Source organism: Cyprinodon tularosa, unplaced genomic scaffold, assembly GCF_016077235.1.
Source record: "Cyprinodon tularosa strain WSP-4 unplaced genomic scaffold, ASM1607723v1 ctg350, whole genome shotgun sequence".
NCBI classification, from domain to species: domain Eukaryota; kingdom Metazoa; phylum Chordata; class Actinopteri; order Cyprinodontiformes; family Cyprinodontidae; genus Cyprinodon; species Cyprinodon tularosa.
The window spans coordinates 862,333-880,266 of NW_024039064.1; the positions used below are offsets into that span (position 1 = coordinate 862,333).

The following is a 17,934-nucleotide window of genomic DNA, read 5'->3' on the forward strand; positions in this document are numbered from 1 at the left end:
TCTCAATTAAAATGTAATCTAAATAATTTAGTTTTCTTTTACTGAATCCAAATTTTTAGCCGTCTTCAGGAGAGCTGATAACGAAAGTGGTGAATATAAGATGAATGTGATGGGAGCTGGAAGGTGTCATAACCTTGGATTACTGTAAAGACAACTATAAAACAGAGCAATAAAATACTATGTTCCACAAGTTATCTCTTATTAGAATTGCTATCTTAGGTAATTAAGGAAATGGTTGCACTCTGCAGTGGTTATTAAATCCTAAAATACATTTTTTTGTAACAATTTTAATCAGTGTTTGTGAAACCAAACTGTGAGACAAGGGTTATGTTTGAGGTGGACTCTTAGGTTTGCTCTAAACATTTGCACTACTAATTAAATTGTTGTTTTTTTTCTTCCATGATATAGCAAATTTTTGACATTCATACATCTAAAAGGTGACACAGGTACATATACCGTAACATGGGCATCCTCAGCGAAGCCCTAAAAGTAATCCCATGTAACGTGATTGTGCCACTAAATGATAGTGCAGAGATATCAAAATGCATGGGGACAATAACTAATCCCTGCGGAACACCGTATTTTGAAAAAACATTACAAATAACAAGTTTCCTATTGTTTCAACACAGCTCCAGAAATCCCACTTTGTCAGAGTTTATTTAATGGTTTGGGTTTGTTAACAATATAAGACGTGTGACTGAGCTAGTAATACTAGTATTAAAGGTTTATTCTGATTTATTATGTATTTTAGGTTGATAGAAATAATTAGCAATGCAATGTATATACTGTGACTGAATCTAAAACACGCTGGTTCAAAACAGAAAGGAAAACTCCAAGAGTTTAAATTAGAACAAATACATTTTCAGTTAAAAACATTGAAAATTTTGACTTTTTAAATTTGACTTTTTAAGCTCATGTTTAGTTAAGATTTGCCTAAATTAAGACTGCTTAAATTAAAGCTTAGACATTTTGTTTCCTTTTAACCACATCTAGATGTATGTGTATGTCTTTATTTGAAGGGCTTTTAGTCCTTCACCTTTTAAACAACTTTATATGTTCCTTAGAGTAGAAAATGGTCTTACACACAATCGTTTCACATTTAGCACATAAGGAGAAGGTGGTTTGAGAAATGATTCAGTCTGAATGTAAAGGTAGTTATTATAGAACATTTCTTCAGACTGACAATAAAACTCCAGCCTCTCCCTTATCTCACAAGTAATTATATTTCCACTTATGGTTACACAAAAGAAGAAACAACACATAGAACACCAAGGTCAGCGTACTTATATTTTCAATTAGTTAAAGAGAGAGTCAAAAGGGTGAGCAAAGAAATAAATTGAGAGAAAAATATTTCTGTGTGCGTTATTGCGTTCCCATCTGAAGACTGCAGATATTTAGTCAATAGTGAACTAAAGTAGATTCTGATCAACAGCTGAGTCCAACGTGGTTTTAGACGTGAGCAGGTAGATTGTATCATAGCGTCAGGCTGAACATGCATTGTGAGCTGTAGCTGCATGCAAACATTTTTAAAAATCACACAGTGTATGCCCGGCTTTACTCTCAAATCAATTTGGCTAAACATTTAAGTTTTAGATTTCTTTTTTTTTTCTTTAAATTTCAATTTACAAAATTAGCTTTTTTGTTTTCTTTTTATAACACTTGGGCTGTGTCGAACGTGAGCTCTAACCCCTAAATCCCTTTATCACTATTGTCAGGTCTAAGCACCCAAAAAACATCATACATACAAACAGGGAAAGAAAGAAGGCACAGAGACAATTTAGTTTTACTTGCGAGGAGAGTAGGAAGAGACTGAAGAGTTTACAAATTTCCAACCCACTCTGCAGTCCCAGAGTTCTCCTCGCTATTTATTGGAATCAGTGGTCCCAGCTGAGACTACACGGGGGGGAAACAAGACAAGGAACTCAGACTTGCAGTCTCAGTAAATATGTCCTTTAAATCTCAGGGTTCAGTCAAAGTTTAAGCTGTTGAAGCTGTTCACCAAAGTTCAGCAGGTTGAGTGCTGCTCGTAAATCAACCACAACCTCCCCAAAAGCAAGTCCACAAATCACAGTATACTTCAGAAAAGATGGCTATGAACACATGCACATAGCACACAGCTTTATGCATTATAACACTACACAGATACATTTATATACAATTATTCTAACAACTATACAGAGCGAGGACTATATAGTGGACTTTATAGTGAACTCAGTTAACTGACCAATCGGACAGATGATCACTACTTTTCGCTCCCTGTTGGTAATCTGACTCTGCCTCCCCGCACAGTGCCTTTGACATCTTTGTTATTAGTCGCCGCTCTGACAAAATATCCCATAGTGCTTTACAAGGAGAACTTTCCTAACAAAGCATTCGGGGATATATCTGCTCCTCTAGTGACCATGCATGACCCCTACTTTTCAAAGTGCATTGTGGGAAATTTTGAGTCCACTACTTGTTCCACTAGATATTTGGACACCACTATATAGTGATTAGGACTTCCGACACAGCCATGGTCTTTTCTAGCAACAAATATGGGATAAATTTCACTCCATAAGTCTGATCTGTAAAAAGCAATTTGAAAATAATGCAAGTTGTAAAACTTAGGAAAAAATGACCTTTGAAAAACTATAATTTGAAAATGTAAAATATGTAGAAAAGTGTTTTTTTTTTTAACAAAATTAGCAAAACTGGAAAATTTGATTAGACATGACTTCAGAATTTAAAATCAAAGAAAAAACAATATTACTTTCAAAATCCTTTTTTTTTTTTATTAAGAATGTTTTCTAAAGTGTCATTCTGGATTTCATTGTTTTCAAATTTCCTTGAAACAATAACGGAACAAAATTTACTCCATACTGAAGGAACAGCGATGTTGTTCAGATTTGATGAGTAGAGGAACGGAGCATTTCCTCCAAGAACACCTGCTACATTTCTCAATTTTTGGATTAATATCTCAGACTTTTTCATAAATGCATGTCAACTTTCTTCCTTGTCAAATATTCACTACTTTGTGTTGGGTTGCATTATGACATCACATCTTAATAAAAGAGATTGTGACAAAAGATGACAAGATGTTTAAGCAGCTTATTTAACCACAATATGTATTTTATTTCAATCTATTTGAGTTGTGGCCTTTTAATGAATGAAGAAGGTAAATTACTGTTTACAATAATTAAAATCATTATCTTAACAATAATTTAGCTCCTTCTGAGCTCCTTTAAATTGACGATGTATCCTGATAAATTCCCTTTACAATATTTTGGGCTTTAGTCTGAACTTTAATAAGATGTGCCCTTCTTTTCCCTATAAAACAATGAAACTGATCTGTTTTCAACATTAAATTATGAGTAAGATTTTCTTCTTTTCTTTTTTCTTTTTTGGTTTTCTCAAGCTCTGCCACGCTGCCTATCACCTTCAAGTGCCTCCTAGAGAATAACCACATCGACAGGCGAATCATCCGCTTCGTGCTGCCGGTGGGAGCCACCATCAATATGGACGGCACCGCTCTCTACGAGGCAGTGGCAGCCATCTTTATCGCCCAAGTGAATAATTATGAGCTCGACTTTGGGCAGATCATTACCATCAGGTAAAGTGCAGGATGATGATGAAACGACTCTGACTTTTCAGTGAAGGTCGTGTGAATAAATGTCAGCTTGTGGAAAAGGTTTGAAAAGGGATATTAGCTCAGCTGGATGAAATCTATTTGAGCATCTTCAGCAAATATTTGACTTACAGAAGGTTCTTTTGGTTTAAATAGAAAAATACTAAATTCAGTTGTTATCCTGTGTGCTTTTAGAGAAGTAGTCAGGTTAAGTAATGCAAGATTTCAGACTCGCCGTGGTAATGAAGCTTTGTGATGTATTTTGTGGATCTAAAATGAGCTTGCTCCTTATAGGCTCCTAGCTGTACTTTAAAATCTGCTTGCAAATGAGAGCAGGGAGTTTAAGGCGCTTGATATTTACCTCTTGGTGGAATCCCATGTTGAATTTTTTTCCTCTTGACCGAGAATAAAGGATGATTTCACTGCTCAGGCTGTTGCATTGCTTCATTAAACTACGACTCTGAGGCTTAATGGATGTAGGGCACTAAATCCCTGAAGAGAAATGCCTCTGGACACTTTTTATTCTGATTTGAGGCAAAAATCTGGACAAATTTATCCAAGTTTATCCCGTTAAATGGTAGAGAAACAAATTTCTATTTAAAATGTTTTTAGGTAACGGAGGAGTAAAGTTGCTTATTACACATAGAAGCTACATGTATATATTTTCCAGAAAAAAATGCAGCCGTACATCAGTTTATTTTTAACGAAAGAAAATTAGATCCATTCCAAACATTTTTTGTATTCATTAGAGAAAATAACGCCTGAAGAGGTTGTTTTGAGTGTCGTATTTGACTAAATTTAGCATCACACATTAAATTCTGAGTTATTAATACTATTATGGGATTGACTAGATTCTGGTATATGTAAATGTCACATAGATTATAGCTGGTATGAGCCTCTTAGCCTGATCTGATTTCAGATGAATCAGACTCCTCAAGCTCAGTGCAAACACAGAAATCAGCCGCTCTCTATCATATCATACCCCTCATGTCAAGATAAACGTCCTGATCCTCACCTGGTTTAATGAGATGTTTGATTGTAATATCATTAGAGCACACCTGTCTTCATGGCTGAAGTCTGCACACAGTCCCTCATTATAATCCCTCCGCAGTAAAACCCACATGACCTGTATTTCTCATCTCACGTCACGACAGAATTATAATCATTTTCCTCTCTGTCGCTGTGCTGTTTGGCTCCTGACCATGAAAGCTCCTCCATCTGTATGCTAAGCCAACCCCAAGCTCAGTTTACAGGGAGAAATCTGAATTGACCCTTTGGAACAAAGAGCAGCAACTGTGGTTGAAACCAGACATTTATATAAAGTGTTATTTTGGGGGGGTGGGGGGTTGCGATTAAATCAGACAGAAGGTTTTTTGTTCTGATTTTACTATTATGAAAATGATTGAGTTTGCTAAATGCAAGAATTTTTGTGTGTGTCAATAAAGGCCAGATTTTGCCTTCAGACCAGAGCTATTCAACGTAGGGCCCCCTAACGGGTTGTGAAGGTACTGCAGGAGGGTGGTGAAACGTTATGCATTACCTTTAGAAGAATAAATAGCTTGCATCAACACCTAATGGTTATTTGATTTGTTTATTTTCAGGTGGAAATTAGTTTTAAAACCCTCTTAATGTAACAGCTGATGCTGTCTGCAACACCTAAACTCCTTGGACAAACAAAGGAAGGGGGTTCTTGTTCTATCTGCTTATCAATAAAGATTTTCTGATTTAAAAAAAAAAACACTGAATATCCCTGCTTTAAGCTAGTTGGTAAAACCCAGACATAAAAGCTTTGAAAGCTTCTGACAGGTTAACCCAGAGTTTTCTTACGTATTTAAGTTCATAACTCAAACATGTGTGGCGGTATGGGGAAAAATCAACAACAGCCAAAATATTACGAAGAGAACACCAGATTACCAGAAGGCTTGTCATTTAATTAGTTCAAATTCCAGATGACTAGTGATGCATGAACCCTCATACAACTGCCATGTCCCAGAGATTTTCTTTACCTAGAGGACCTGTGTTTGAACAGTGAAATGAGTTCTGCACCAACATGGCATCTTAGAGAAGAGGAAGCTGTTTTAAAAGCAGCATAAAAAAACAGATTACAGCAAATGCTCTCGGGGACAAAGACCTTAATGCTTGGAGGATTGTCCTCAATAACCCGAAGCATGCAGCCAAATTATTTGTAGCTTTTAGGACAACAAAGTCAATGTTCATCAACACAAGACTCTAAAATAAAATGAAAAATTTCTCTTTTTTTAATACAGCAAAAGTAAAAATTGGGCCTCAGACTGCATGATAACTGAGATAACGTCAGAAATTCAGAATTGTCATAGATTTGGCAAAGGTTAAAGGTATAGTGAAGGATGTTCTTCTTCTTGATGGATCATCAAAATAAGTGGTCTTCCTAACTGTCAATCATTCTGGTGTTATGTTTACGTAAGGTTGTCCTAAGTGCACCTAACAGGTGATGTGCCAGCAAATACTTGGCTGCCGAGAATTACTTCCCCTGCACTGATGAGAAAACGGATTGAAATATGAACGAAAAAGACATTTTAAACATTTCGTAATGTTTTCATATTTCTTATGCATGGATGCTCGAAAACCGAGAGTTTCGGTGGACAGATAAATTCGAATGAATACGATTTTTACTTGGATGGAGATATTTCCTAGCCTGATGTAGTCCTACTCAATTCTAGTCAGAATATGAGTCTGATACTGCTCCATAGAGCTGTGATTATGGGGCGTGTTTCGAACGAACCAGGAAAAAAAATGCCTTTACACTCAATTGGATAGACCTACAACCAATAAGAGCAACGGAGTGCGTGACGTATGTTAAGCGACGCATAGTTGTTGTCAACAAAAATCAGAGCGTGCAGTTGCACGCCTTGAATAAGAAGATGAGCCTTGATCGCGTTTCTCTGTTCCTCTTTTAAAATTAATTTGCTGTCGATATCTTCTAGAACAGACCTATAGCAGAATTTACACACCTGAACTCTTCCGCGGCAGCCATTGTTGTTGTCACCTAAGCGCGCTTTGATGACGTGGTTGATTACGTTACTGTTGCTCATCTGTCCATCATCGTATAAAGCCCACCCTGACAATTTGATTGGCCCGCCAGATATTGTGCGAGCATACTCGCGCTACTGTTGAGCAATGCCAGACCGAACTTCCCGACCTCCAACGTTGTGGGCGGGACTAAGTTCGGAATGGCACCCAGGCTAGATATTTCCTGCATTTGCTATCAACGCCATTCTAGATCATTTCTGACAAAACATTAAGAATATGTTTAAAACTTCCCTTTTCCATTCAAATTTCAATGTGTTTTCTCATCAATGTGCGAGAGTTTAGGGCGGTGCACACTCCTGCGACAAGGGAGGAGTTTTCTGCATCTATCTGTCCACCAAAACTCAATTTTAGGGCCGTCCATGCATAAGAAATATCAAAACATTAAGAATGTTTAAAAGTTCCCTTCCATTCACATTTTAATCCGTTTTCTCATCAGTGTGCTAGAGGGGAGGTAATTCTCAGCATAACATGGTAGTGAGTCTGACGTAGTGGAAAAATTGCAAATCTTCTTTTGGAAAGTAAGCTTGTATGAGTGATGCAAACAGAAAATTTTAGTGTGCAAGAGGAGAAATGTGTTTGTGTATGCTCTTGCATGCATTTAATAGGCGTTCCCTCTCAGGAGCGGGTACAGGGTTGTGCATGTGCATTTTTGTTTTAAAAGTGGAGAGGGTGGGTCTTTTGAAAAATTCCTTAAAATCCTCCACTGTACCTTTAAGCTCTAAGGTTCTGATTGAATAATGATTGGTGGAAACTGGAAGGTAAAACTTCCTGGAAGGGCATAGCCAAAGACTTGATCTTTTTCTACAGTTTTTCAAGTCATGGTATTATTAAAATGTTACAGACATTACAAATATCAAACTACAGCTTACTGATCCACTACTGAACAACCTTGAAAAAGTCCAGAAATCAATAGTATACCTTTAAATATGAGACAAATGATACAGTACAAACAAAAATACATGGAAATCGCATGATGTCACATTGCAGGAAAAATACAAGATGTGAAGCTGTGATGTTGGACTAAAATACTAATTTAAAAGAAAGAAAAATCTGACTGGGAAATAAATTGGAGAAGCAGGGAACCCTATAATAGAGAGAACATTTCAGACACTGCTTCCCCATTCCACTTTTTTACATTCCAACATGTTTAGAAGAACAATTGTAAATCAATCTCTCATACATTTGTTTTTGATGATGGATTTTTTTTTTCTGATTTCCATCTCAGCATCACTGCCACGGCCGCCAGTATCGGTGCAGCAGGAATCCCTCAGGCTGGACTTGTTACCATGGTGATCGTTTTGACCTCTGTGGGTCTACCGACTGATGATATCACTCTCATCATTGCCGTCGATTGGGCCCTGTGAGTAAAACCTTTTTTTCCTTTTTCTACTTTCAAAAAGAGGAATGGAAGTCAGGAATCAGGGCATTCCTTAGAAACCTGTCTGGCTTTCTGCATTACTGTATGTAACCGTTTTGATATGTTGATAAGGTCACAGTATGAACATTGTTGAAGTATGGATAAAAAAATTGAAAAAAACAAGGTTTCTGCACACCTTCACACTTCACAACAGAAATGGGATGACAAGAAAATCAAACCCGTATCTCTGCTTCTGTCTCCTTGAACCTCAGTCGGCCTCGGCAGGCATCAACCAGGTTCACACTGAGCCTGGTTCTGCTGGAGGTTTCTTCCTGTTAAAAGGGAGTTTTTCCTCTCCACTGTCACTACAAGCATGCTTAGAGTGAGGGATTGCATCCGAGTCAATGAGTCGATGCAATCAACTGGTTTTCCTTCGATAGAAAACTTTGAATCAGTTCACTGTACCATCTGGTGAATTGTAAAGCGCCTTGAGATGACATGTGTTGTGAATTGGTGCTATATAAATAAACTGAATTAAATTGAAACCTTTTCTATGGTTGTGGCTCGTGAGTCACACGACCAGACTGAGAACTCTTTCCTCTGAGATTTTCACGTTACGCATGCAACTGTAGCAGCCTACTTTTCTTGTGTTGCACGTCGTGATTGTTCAAGACCCCGACTTAAATAATCAGGGTCTGAATACTTATGACCATTTGATATTTCAGTTTTTCTTTTTCTAATAAGTTGGCAATAATGTCTACATTTCTTTTTTTTTTCTGTCAAGATCGGGTGCTGAGTGTACATTAAAAAATAAAAGGAACTTTGTTTCATTGCAGCCATTGGCTAAAATCAATAAAGAGTGACAATTTTAATGGGGTCTAAATACTTTCCATACCCACTGTACATCGCAAGCTGTGAACATTTGAACTCTGCGATTAATTCGCACAATTTGAGCTGGGGCTGCGAGCAAATGTTGTTGATCCCAGGTTTTAGGTTAATGAAATGCGCTGGACACAGCTAATGATATAGATATTAGTACTTCTATTTGATTACACTCCTTTTAATGAGGGGAAAACACATTTGGCTAAATGGTGCTTAAATGACAGCTCCATCTGACACAATAACCGACTTAAACAGTGGGGGATGCAATATGCTTTAACCCATTCAGTCCAAATTTTTTCTATATTATCTCTAGTAACAAAATGCTGATGAATATAATTAAAATGTCTCCTAGGTAAAACTAGTTTTATGGAGTTTTTGCAATATTTATCTAGGAAAATTTAAGGCCAAAGCTCCAAACAGTAGGTTTTTTTATGTTTTATCATAAATAAATAAGACAAAGTAAATCATGGTAATCATTTTATGTCTTCCTTTTACACAGGTACCAAAAAGGTCATATTTAGATGTAATTATGGAGCTGTTTGTAATTTATTTCAGGCTAAAACTCTCTGAGCTAATGAAACAGGTTTTTATCAATTATTTCCTCCTATTGTAGCTTTTTCTTTTTTAGCTCTAACTAGGAATCTCCTCTAACTGTTATTCAGGGATCGATTCAGGACCATGGTCAATGTGATGGGCGACGCTCTGGCTACAGGCATCATGGCTCATATCTGCAGAAAGGATTTTGTCAAAGAAGGAGAGCAGGTGAGTGCAAGAAAAGCTGGATTGATGCAACTCAGTTGGTAGACATCTGTTTTATTCTTAGTTAAAGAGAAAGAAATGTGGTACATGGATGGATAAATAGTCACAGAAGTTTGCCGCCTCTGGATGGATGTATAAAAACAGAAAGTTGATAAAAAGAGGAGAAGCAGTTGCAAGCATTAAAGACGAAACAACATCACTTTAATCACTTGCGGCATGCTGTTAGCGCCTCCATACAGCATCGAGTAAAAACCAGGGGAATCTCTGCATGAACAAACCCTTAAAGGGCTTCACATCCACTGGCAGTAATTCAAAGTATTTTTGATTAAAAAAAATGCACCATTTTCTTTCACAAACCATTTGGAAATCTTACATTTTTCCTCAGTAAGTTATGCAAAAAAAAAAAAAACATTTTCTAATAATCTAATTTTTAAAACCTGATACTTAATGTAAAAGTGCAGCTTCTTTTTTACTCGAACTGGATGATAGTTTTACAAAATGTTGAGCAAGACTTTAACCTGTTAATGCACCAATGATTTAACATAACAATCTTTTAATTTGTTTACACAGATAAGCAGGATTAGTGGCCTAGTGGTTAGGGCATTGAATATTGGAATAAGGAGGTTCTGAGTTCAAGTCCCACTCCCACGGAATGACACTCTGGGTCTCTGAACAAGACCCTTAACCCCCAAACTGCTCCCACTGCCCACCAAGGGGATGGGTTAAATGCAGAGAGTGAATTTTGATACGCTGTACTTGTGACAGTGTAATGATAACAGAGGCGTAGCCAGAACATTTTTATAAGGGTGGCCAGGCAATAACCAATGTAGACAAAGGGGTGGCCGAAATTTTGGGAAGGGGCGAAAATACTGGTTAGCTGATTGGCCTATGTTGGTGATAGACGGGCAAAATAAACCAATCAGATCAACGAAGCATATGACGTACTAACAGAGCGACGACGAAGAGGAGCCAATTGATAGATCAAACTCTTGCCGAAACCAGTCGGGAGAAGAGCAAAAACATCTTTTCCTCTGAGAAAAGCCTCCAGAGCAGTGTTTTGCTCTTCTTTCAGTGAAGAAATACTCTGTAATTCCGATAAAACTTGCTCGATAGCCACGCTAACGCTAGTTACCATACCATACCATACCAACTTTATTTATGAAGCACTTTATACACCGAACAGGACCAAAGTGCTGTACACAATCATAAAATACAATAAAATTATAAAATAGAGAAAAAACGAGTGTAAAATACATATTAGTATACAAAAAGAATAAAACAAAGTAAAACGTCTCAAATTGTGTCAAAAGCCAAGGAAAAAAGATGAGTCTTAAGAAGGGACTTAAAAGCAGTAAGAGAAGAGGCCTGTCTTATGCTCAGAGGCAGATCGTTCCACAGCTTAGGAGCTGCCACAGAAAAAGCACGGTCTCCTCTGAGCTTGCATTTCGTCTTTGGGACCCTCAGAAGCAACTGATCAGCTGACCTGAGGGAACGGGAGGGTGTATAAGAATGCAACAGCTCAGACAGATAAGAAGGAGCAAGGCCATTAAGAGTTTTAAAAACAAATAAAAGAATTTTAAAATTAATCCTAAAATGTACTGGCAGCCAGTGTAAGGAAGCTAAAACAGGGGAAATGTGGTCGAATTTTCGTGTACCTGTTAAAAGACGTGCAGCAGCATTTTGAACCCTCTGAAGATGAGAAATATACAAGTCGCTGACCCCTGTATAAAGTGAGTTACAGTAATCCAGCCGTGTCGTCACAAATGCATGTATCACTGTTTCGAAATGCTGTCTGGAAAGAATGGGTTTTACTTTTGCTAGTTTCATCGGCTGAAGCCGCCATGTTCTTCAGACTGAACTGTCGCGCTTCTCGTTGCGTCACACCTCAACCCGCCTCAAAGCCAACGCTGATTGGACGTTCGTTTGGTGAACGGCTCCAAATTTTCTTCAACGGAGAGTCTCCAGACTGATTAGTGAGTGAAACCTTGAAAGCTCGCAAGATCAGGATGGTCTCACGAGGCTAACCCGAAAGTAGAAAAGGCCAAAATCAATCAAGACCAAAACCTCAGGGTCAGTCTACGCTGTTCCAACAGGAAAATTAACAAGGAAAACATCCATATTTTCTTGATAAAGACAAACTATACTTTCCCACAGCCTTTGCTAACAAATAGAAGAATATATTCAAACATCCATGCTATCTAGATAGAAGGTATAGTGGATAAAATTCTTTCAGGTTTGAGTTTTGGGCAAACATTGTAATGAGACAGAGACTGGATCCAAATAAACCAAGACAGGTTAGTGACGTTTGATCGGTTTATTAAACAGGTTACTCTGAGCGCGGGACTGAGGCGGGCAGATTGTGAGAGGTTTACCAGTTTGTGATCCAGAAGGGGAAAGGCAGGCAGTTATGCGGAGTTTCTCAGAGTTTGTGATCCAGAGAGAGGGGAGCAGGCAGTCTGATCGGAACGACTCAGAGATCCGGGGATCCAGAGGCAGAGCAGAGAGGATAATCAGGCAGGCAGAATCAGACAGGGGTCAGGCAGGCTCGATATCAAGAGGCAGATCGGGTCAGAAACGCGTAGACAATCAGATATTCTTTAGATGCTGGACTATTCTTAGCAGGTTGGCACGAGATAATCTGGCACAGAGGACTGATCTGATGGGGTTTATATACTGCTGTAAACAGGTGACTCCGGTCAGAGCTGATTAGGGACGGGAATTGAATTCTGTACTTATTATCTTTAATGTTAGTATATTGATGTGCATAATTAACCACAGTGTTTTTGTTGTCAAGTAATTGTTAATATATGAAAACTTTAAATGTTTTGAATATTCCACTTGAGTATTACTGTTGCCACCATCTGTATTAGAGAGAAACAATGGTAGGGGTGGCCACAGAGGTGGCCAATGATTGGCTAAAAGTGGCTATGGCCACCCCTGGCCCCCCATCTAGCTCCGTCCCTGAATGAAAATAAAAGCTGGGGGGAAAAAATGTAACATTAATTAATTAACAGGAGGTTTTTTGAAGATTTTTACCCATGTCTCCTTTAGGTTCCTCTTATATGTGAGACCAAACCTATGATAAGCATCCAGCAGATGATGACGTACCAGAACCAGAAGAACGGCTGCTACCAGCCCCCACCGGGCAGCAGGCAGGACCACCTCTCTCCGGACGTCGCTCGCCTGATCCAGCTCGAGGAAGGCATCCGGCCGGTGGAGAAGAAGAAGCACGGCCACAACCCCCACCACAAGAGAGAGCACAGAGACAAGGACCACTGTTCTGTGGACATGAACGGCCTGGAGACAAATGTATAAAACGCAGGAGCCGATCCTAACAGCTGCCGGTCCGTCCATCTGCTGCTGAACAGCCAAGACAGACACAAGCAGAGGAGACCGCCTCACGTTCACTCTGCTCCCCTCCGAGGAGGAGGCACACCAAGACTGGAACTGAAGGACAAAAAACAGACCTCTTTTTCTACTTATCATTATATGACGACCCACATTATATTCTTGATGTTCATGTGTAAATACAGTATGTATTACAGGTATAATATTTAGTAGCAGCAGTGGCGACATGCTGCTCTTTAAGCAAAGCCTGGAAAAAGACTCCTAAAGAGCAGATTAAAGAAGAAGAATCCAAAAGGGAAGCAGAAAAAAATGTGTTGGATGATAATGAACTGCTGAAATCTTGTGGGGACTTCAACCAAAAAGGCATAATTTCATAGATCTTTTTTTCTTATTGTGTATTTGGAATGTTTTAGTATAATAATGATTACTGGATTTTCTATATTTATTTAATTCTTCTGGTTATTTACCGCCATCCCTGAAAATGTTTCCTCGTCAACTAAGACGTAAATAAACATGCGGGCAAAAAGGACAGGATTGTAAAACTGTGATGCCCATACGTTACGGCTTTAGTGCTCATGTCAGACGGCTAAAAAAAAAAAAATAGTTGTTAAACTTTTCCTTCCACTTCTCTGCCTTGTTGTCCTTAACCTCATGGATCCTATGAACCCTTCCTGTATTGATGCATGCGAAAGCTGGAAGCCAATGCTTCCCTATGTAACTCAGATTGTCTCTTAAACCTCCCTCTGACCCCTCTTTGCCTTAAACAACCAAAAGAGAAGCCCTTGAGCCCCAGCACCTCTGCTACAGCACAATGAATCCACAAAAAAAAAGCAAGCCAACAGTCACAGACCATTTTCTGTTCCTGTCTCATGTAGATTTTGATTTCTGTTTTATTTTTCAGCCTGTTTCAGCTCAAATCAATAAAAACACACAGCTGGATTTGAAACAACAGTGGTCCAACTCTGCTAATCAGATTAATTTGTTTGTTTTTTTTGTTTTTTGTTTTTCTACTTGGCTAGTATTTTACTAGGAGGTGCAGTAGAGTAATAGAAAATCAGTGGATCCTATTGTCCCAAGATTCATTAGACGCGCTGTCTAATCCAACCGCTTATTAAAAAGGGTTGGTGCAAATGAACAGCATTGTGGAGTTCACTCATCATGTCAAGCAGATGTCAAACTGACAGGATAAAGGTCGCTGATGTTGAAAATTATAGTTTCAGTTTCCTTTCAGTTAAAAGTATAGAGCATGATCTTTAACTTCCGGGTGGATCATCAAAATAAGTGGTTCTCCTAATTGTCAATCATTATGGTGATATATGGAGGAGGTGTTATGGGACCAACAAGGAGCAAACATCAGTGATCATCTGTCCAAACGGTAAGATAACTGAGTTCACTATAAAGTCCACGATATAGTCCCCACTCTATATAGTGAGTGAGGGATTTAGGGGTTAGAGCTGACATTCAGGCACAGTAATCTGGTATCAGCAATGAGAACAGCAACTTTTAAAGAGTGCACAAGGAGAAATGGGCTTGTGCACGCTCTTGCAGGCGATTCATAGGCTTTCCTTCTCAGGAGTGGGTACATGGTTGTGCATGTGCATCTTTTTTAAAGTGGAGAGGGGTGGAAGTCTTTTAAAAAATTCACAAAAATCCTCCGCTATACCTTTAATAGAGTCTGAACATCCTGTAAAGGCTCAGCGTAAAGCAGCAGGTCGGCGTGGTCAAAGACCAACTAATATTAATGAAATCAACCCATACACAGCAACTGTTAGCTGATCCTCCAATCCTTATCAGAAAATTAATGGGGGGAAAAATTACTATTACTAACAAAGCAAACAGGGACACAGCATCAAGGTAAGAACTTATTAATCAATAGTTCTCAATATTATCAATTTTTAATCAAATTAATCAAGCATTGCTGTCACTAGCATTAGTATTAATCGAGCCTAGGCGGGAATTCAACTGAAGAAACTCCTTGTCTTCAAACATCCACCTGCGACACAACCAATAAGCTTTGAACCACACCTCCACGAAAGCCAATCGGTATCCAAAGCTCATCTTAAAAGGCCTCTGATATGCACCTGTCTGCTCCTGTGCACAGGCGGTGGTTGTGCTGTGTGACTTCATTCAGATGACACCGTTTCAACCCACCTCCAGTCCCTCCTCCACCATCGTAGCTAAAGCTGCATCAGAGCGTCATTCCTCCCGGACTCTTACTGCATTCCCTGTCTCATCTTAAGCAATCCGGCAGAAGACCGCCATGTTGAGCCTGGTTCTGCCAGAGGTTTCTTCTCAACGGGGAGTTTTTCCTCTCCACTATCGTCTCAACCTGTGTTATTCAAACTTGACTTCCATCTTCCAGGTCCCTGAGTGACGCTCTAGTATCAGCTCACGCAATCCATAGTATGACATCAGAAATAGGCTAAAATAAGTCATAGTATAGTATGATGTCAGAAATAGGCTAAAATGAGTCATAGTATAGTATGACGTCAGAAATAGGCTAAAAAGAGTCATAGTATAGTATGACATCAGAAATAGGCTAAAATGAGTCATAGTATAGTATGACGTCAGAAATAGGCTAAAATGAGTCATAGTATAGTATGACGTCAGAAATAGGCTAAAATGAGTCATAGTATAGTATGACGTCAGAAATAGGCTAAAATGAGTCATAGTATAGTATGATGTCAGAAATAGGCTAAAATGAGTCATAGTATAGTATGACGTCAGAAATAGGCTAAAATGAGTCATAGTATAGTATGATGTCAGAAATAGGATAAAATGAGTCATAGTATAGTATGATGTCAGAAATAGGCTAAAATGAGTCATAGTATAGTATGACGTCAGAAATAGGCTAAAATGAGTCATAGTATAGTATGACGTCAGAAATAGGCTAAAATGAGTCATAGTATAGTATGATGTCAGAAATAGGCTAAAATGAGTCATAGTATAGTATGATGTCAGAAATAGGCTAAAATGAGTCATAGTATAGTATGATGTCAGAAATAGGATAAAATGAGTCATAGTATAGTATGATGTCAGAAATAGGATAAAATGAGTCATAGTATAGTATGATGTCAGAAATAGGCTAAAATGAGTCATAGTATAGTATGACGTCAGAAATAGGATAAAATGAGTCATAGTATAGTATGACGTCAGAAATAGGCTAAAATGAGTCATAGTATAGTATGACGTCAGAAATAGGCTAAAATGAGTCATAGTATAGTATGACGTCAGAAATAGGCTAAAAAGAGTCATAGTATAGTATGACATCAGAAATAGGCTAAAATGAGTCATAGTATAGTATGACGTCAGAAATAGGCTAAAATGAGTCATAGTATAGTATGATGTCAGAAATAGGATAAAATGAGTCATAGTATAGTATGATGTCAGAAATAGGATAAAAAGAGTCATAGTATAGTATGATGTCAGAAATAGGCTAAAATGAGTCATAGTATAGTATGATGTCAGAAATAGGCTAAAAAGAGTCATAGTATAGTATGATGTCAGAAATAGGCTAAAATGAGTCATAGTATAGTATGATGTCAGAAATAGGCTAAAAAGAGTCATAGTATAGTATGACGTCAGAAATAGGCTAAAATGAGTCATAGTATAGTATGATGTCAGAAATAGGCTAAAAAGAGTCATAGTATAGTATGATGTCAGAAATAGGCTAAAAAGAGTCATAGTATAGTATGACGTCAGAAATAGGCTAAAATGAGTCATAGTATAGTATGATGTCAGAAATAGGCTAAAAAGAGTCATAGTATAGTATGACGTCAGAAATAGGCTAAAATGAGTCATAGTATAGTATGACGTCAGAAATAGGCTAAAATGAGTCATAGTATAGTATGATGTCAGAAATAGGCTAAAATGAGTCATAGTATAGTATGACGTCAGAAATAGGCTAAAATGAGTCATAGTATAGTATGATGTCAGAAATAGGCTAAAATGAGTCATAGTATAGTATGATGTCAGAAATAGGCTAAAATGAGTCATAGTATAGTATGATGTCAGAAATAGGCTAAAATGAGTCATAGTATAGTATGACATCAGAAATAGGCTAAAACGAGTCATAGTATAGTATGACGTCAGAAATAGGCTAAAAAGAGTCATAGTATAGTATGATGTCAGAAATAGGCTAAAATGAGTCATAGTATAGTATGACGTCAGAAATAGGCTAAAACGAGTCATAGTATAGTATGATGTCAGAAATAGGCTAAAATGAGTCATAGTATAGTATGACGTCAGAAATAGGCTAAAATGAGTCATAGTATAGTATGACGTCAGAAATAGGCTAAAAAGAGTCATAGTATAGTATGATGTCAGAAATAGGCTAAAATGAGTCATAGTATAGTATGATGTCAGAAATAGGCTAAAATGAGTCATAGTATAGTATGATGTCAGAAATAGGCTAAAATGAGTCATAGTATAGTATGATGTCAGAAATAGGCTAAAATGAGTCATAGTATAGTATGATGTCAGAAATAGGCTAAAATGAGTCATAGTATAGTATGACATCAGAAATAGGCTAAAATGAGTCATAGTATAGTATGATGTCAGAAATAGGCTAAAATGAGTCATAGTATAGTATGATGTCAGAAATAGGCTAAAAAGAGTCATAGTATAGTATGATGTCAGAAATAGGCTAAAATGAGTCATAGTATAGTATGATGTCAGAAATAGGCTAAAATGAGTCATAGTATAGTATGACGTCAGAAATAGGCTAAAATGAGTCATAGTATAGTATGACGTCAGAAATAGGCTAAAATGAGTCATAGTATAGTATGACGTCAGAAATAGGCTAAAATGAGTCATAGTATAGTATGACGTCAGAAATAGGCTAAAATGAGTCATAGTATAGTATGACGTCAGAAATAGGCTAAAAGAGTCATAGTATAGTATGACGTCAGAAATA

General features: G+C 37.8%; 1 protein-coding gene across 1 annotated transcript in view; it reads left to right on the top strand.

Moving 5' to 3' along the window:
* The window catches only part of slc1a7a (solute carrier family 1 member 7a), a 100,886-nt gene extending 86,893 nt beyond the window's left edge, over positions 1-13,993 (top strand). The window contains exons 8-11 of the mRNA XM_038295100.1: positions 3,395-3,589; positions 7,899-8,033; positions 9,575-9,674; positions 12,723-13,993. Coding sequence (XP_038151028.1) covers positions 3,395-3,589; positions 7,899-8,033; positions 9,575-9,674; positions 12,723-12,986 — 694 coding nt within the window. The 3' untranslated portion in view covers positions 12,987-13,993. The remainder of the gene's footprint in view (positions 1-3,394; positions 3,590-7,898; positions 8,034-9,574; positions 9,675-12,722) is intronic.
* Positions 13,994-17,934: the final 3,941 nt, after the last annotated feature.